The sequence below is a fragment of the Antrostomus carolinensis genome, unplaced genomic scaffold (genome assembly GCF_000700745.2).
Source record: "Antrostomus carolinensis isolate BGI_N321 unplaced genomic scaffold, ASM70074v2 scaffold12559, whole genome shotgun sequence".
Classification (NCBI taxonomy): domain Eukaryota; kingdom Metazoa; phylum Chordata; class Aves; order Caprimulgiformes; family Caprimulgidae; genus Antrostomus; species Antrostomus carolinensis.
Genome location: NW_010340703.1, coordinates 41,009 through 45,161, shown reverse-complemented (window position 1 = coordinate 45,161; position 4,153 = coordinate 41,009). Strand labels below are relative to the sequence as shown.

Sequence of the window (4,153 nt, the reverse complement as noted above, 5' to 3'; positions counted from 1 at the left end):
CCCTACTTAATGAGTATTCCCTTCTAATTTGCCATATGGCCTAAATTCACGCATTATGCCTCTGAGCTTTGTTTGGTTTTGTTTTCTATTAGCTTTTGAGTTTTTTACACCCTAATCTAAGCAAGAGCACAAACACTAAGCATCAACACTGAACCTCTTGAATGTATGCTTTACCTATCAATACCTTAGATCCCTATTTTTAGCCAGGAGCACCTTTAATATTTCCCTGGAACCTCGTAGCTTTCAATAGAGCAGACTTTGAGCATCTCATGAAAAAAACGTTCCAGGTTTGTTACTCAGGCCACCTGGGATAATTTGCTTCTATAATCATGGCATTTTCTTTGTACTGCAAAACTATTGCCTACTTTCTTCAAAAACTTCCTGTTTGGAATTAAGCTGATTTATAAGCACGCTACATGCAAATTTGCTGTTTGCCCTTCTCGTAAATACTTCCTACTTGGCTGCACGCAGATGCTCAACAAGTGTCTAGTACATGGTGACCATTGTTGCAAAGAAGTATTTGTGGTTGGTTGTGATAAGATTTTCAGAGGGCCCCTACTACTAATATTTAAAAGAGAGAAATTATTTTTTAAAAAGCTGTATGCATGACGTAAAATAAAATTATAGTTTCAGCAGGTGCCCTGCCAGCAGGGCAGAACTCTGCTCATCACTTCCAGAGTTTGAGCACTTAGGAATGCTGTGTAATAAGCTTATTAAGCTTTCATTGACAGTCCTTTGATCTCTTTTCTCAGTTTAATTTAGAAGTACTGATTGTTCACTGTACATAGTTAAATGTTATAAAAAGCTATCTTAATTTCCTGCTTTATGAAAGGGCTGCTGGAGTGATATAGTAGGAAGACGGTATTCCCTGCTTGCTTGTATTCTTCTCAGTGCACTGGGTTACTTCCTTCTTGGAACATCCACCACTGTGTTCCTGTTTGCCATTTCTAGAGTCCCTGTAGGTGAGTAAACACTTGGCATTTTGCAGTTTAAATTCCCTGTAGTCTCAGCTTGAGAATTACTACTAGAGAAATCATGGTGTGTGGATGGCTACATAGCATCATCATCTAGCAGTGCCAAAGGAACCCTAGTAATGGTAAAATCACTACAAATCAAACATTCTTTTAACTTTTTTCTGAAAATAATTTGAAAGGTATACTCAAAAATTGTCACAACTCTCATGCCACCTTGAGTGGCTAAATTACATGAGAATAGGAGTGCAGCAGTTCCTTGAAAGAGGCTGTTGTAAGGTTAGTCATAGCAGGTACACAATACACCAGATCACTGCTGAAAATCTTGTCCTGCACTTGCAATGCAGAGTGGAATAATATGTGCATTATTGCTTTTTTCTTATGCTGAAAATATACCTCAGAGTGACAGTACAAAATTTGGCTGAAATTTTAGATCACTGCTTCAACAGAATATTTATGTTGTGCAAAAGCATGCACGTTTGCAACACTGAGGCTAAGTTTGTGCCAAGGTTCATATCAGAGTTCTTACAACAGCTCAACACCTTTTGCATATACGATGATATAATAAGCATTGCTATTACTGTGAAAATATCTACTAAAGGGCATTTTTATGGCACATAGTCTTGATTTAGGAACTGTTTATATTGTTTCTTAATTTAAAGACAATTTGCTAATGAATTATTTGGTTGATATTTGATTACATAGTAAAGGTAATAATTTTTAATGCTAACAGCACCATGACAGTATTGCTCTGATGAGAGTGAAAGAGCACAAAAAATTGCATTAGTATTCCTGCAGTATGCTTACCCTTCTGTTCTTTTGCCACCCACCAGTCTCCCATGTGAATGTGGTATGTTACAATCCTGGTTATGTCCATGCTCAGCAAAGTTGGTACAGAGCTATGTTCATAAACAGACAAGCCATTGCTACTCCACCCTTACCCACCCATAATTTCCTATTTTAGCAGCTGTTTTATTCCTAGTGTGCTCCAGCACTCAGCTAAGTTACTTCTTTCAGCAGTGCTGCAGGAGCACTCCTTCAGCACAGATGCATGAATAATTTTGATTCCTAAGTCCAAATGCCAGTAGGCAGGATGATGGCCATGGCCCAATGTGCTGCATGAATCTAGCACCGAAGAATTTGTGATTTATGGAATCTTAAAAAATACATTTTGAACACTGATATTTTAGACAGCTTCAGTCATTTTAAATCTTTTTGACTGAGCAATACATGTTTATTACTTTGTTTATATTATGCTGCAGGTATTTTCAAACACACACTCTCCATCTCCAAAGCCCTGCTTTCTGACTTGGTTTCTGAGAGAGATCGCCCCTTAGTAATGGGACGCTTCAATGCAGCCTCTAGTGTGGGCTTCATTCTGGGGCCTGTTGTTGGTGGCTACCTTACAGAGCTGGAGGATGGCTTTTATCAAACGTCTTTCATCTGTGCCTCTATCTTCCTTCTGAATGCTGGTAAGTTGTATGTCGTATTTTGCATCTTGAGTCCCTTCGCTCCGCACTTCTGTGTTTTTATGCCACATGTAGTACCTTGAATTCATGACGCTTTTATCATCTACGGCATATATGTTCTGAGTATTGGTACTACCCTTTGAATTGGAATGTGTGTGGAAGGGCAGAATTTTGAAACAGTTAATCTTCAGATGCTTCTAGTTTGTATTGTATCTATACAATATATATACATATATTGAGTGGCCTGGTCTAGTGGAAGGTGTCCCTGCTCATGGCAAGGGGGTTGGAACTAGATGATCTTTAAGGTCCCTTCCAACTCATATCATTCTATGATTCTATGACATCACTTTTACATTCAGATATGGGGATTTTTCTGTACCCAAATATGTAGACTAGAAAACAGAACCTGGGCTTCAGCCTTTAGATTTGTTTATATGTTGTGAATGTGTCACTTCACTGTTTTCCTCCCTTGCTTTCACCGCATTTAAAATCGAACTGATGCTGTCAATAACACTAGACTTAATCTTTGTAATTTTTTAAAGTTAAATAACTGTTAAAGCCCTTTTTTGACTTTTGATCTTCACACTACCTAAACTGTTACAATCAGGCTAATGTCTTCCGTGTAAAGTTAATGTGATTAAATGAAATCAACTCATTTCATGATCTATGTAGGTCTTGTCTGGATGTTACCCTGGAGTGAAGAAAACACTGCCAGTAGAGAACATCAACAAGGCAACAAAGGAACAGACAGTTTCTCAGCAAAAGCAAATTGTGACCTGCACTCGAAATCAGCAACTAATGGGGCCACAACAAGCGATATTCTTTTCCGGTCTCCATGGATCCAAGTTGCAACAGTGCTGAAGAGGATTAAAGGAATTGCGTGCTCTGATCTGTGGGATATATTTTTAGTGAGGTTGCTGATGTCTGTTGCTATACTGCTGTACTATAGTAATTTCAGTCTGGCCTTGGAGGAGAGATTTGGGGTGAAGCCGTTGTTCGCCGGATACTTATTGAGCTACAGCAGTGCACTGGGCGTCCTGGCTGGTTGTCTGCTCGGACCAATAACAAGACTTTATCAGCACAACACTTACAGAATTTTGTTACATTCCAGCACTCTTACCTGCACGTTGATTCTCCTGTATGCATCGGCGCTGAGCATATGGATGGTCATTTTGTCTTCCACATTCTTAGCCTTTTCAACTACTATAGGTCGTACTTGTATCATTGATCTTGAATTGACCATCGGTGGGAATGAGGCCAGCGGTACGCTCCTAGGTGTTGGACAGTCTGTGACATCAGTGGGACGTATAGTTGCTCCACTCCTTTCTGGAATTGCTCAGGAGTTCAGTCCTTGTGGCCCTCCAAGTCTAGGGGTTGGACTAGCTTTAGTAGCTATTCTGATAATGAATGCAAACAAACAAAAATACTGTAGCCATGGAAGTGTTAAGTTAAAAAATCAATAGATGCAGATTGAGATTGCTTAGAGGTATCTTCCAGGAGAGGCATATGAATCAACCAGAGGTGATGCTTACACCTGCCAGACTTGTACAGTAGTAACAGGATCTTTTAAAAGGGCACATTATGTTCATGTGGAGTCAAGTACATACAAATATTTCTGCTCCAGGGATGTTAATCAACGTTAATCTAGACAAATGTCGTTCTAACTGGTACCACTAGGACACTTGTGAGAAGGACAAATGTTGCTGTGTTATA

The 4,153-nt window shown here is 39.3% G+C and overlaps 1 protein-coding gene across 2 annotated transcripts in view; it reads left to right on the top strand.

Moving 5' to 3' along the window:
* Positions 1 to 3,903, top strand: part of SLC67A2 (solute carrier family 67 member 2) — an 8,061-nt gene extending 4,158 nt beyond the window's left edge. For both annotated transcript variants that reach the window (XM_029087041.1, XM_010176239.1), the window contains 3 exons: positions 833 to 962; positions 2,234 to 2,443; positions 3,113 to 3,903. In XM_029087041.1, the coding sequence (XP_028942874.1) occupies positions 833 to 962; positions 2,234 to 2,443; positions 3,113 to 3,903 (1,131 nt within the window). The remainder of the gene's footprint in view (positions 1 to 832; positions 963 to 2,233; positions 2,444 to 3,112) is intronic.
* The last annotated feature ends 250 nt before the right edge of the window (positions 3,904 to 4,153 follow it).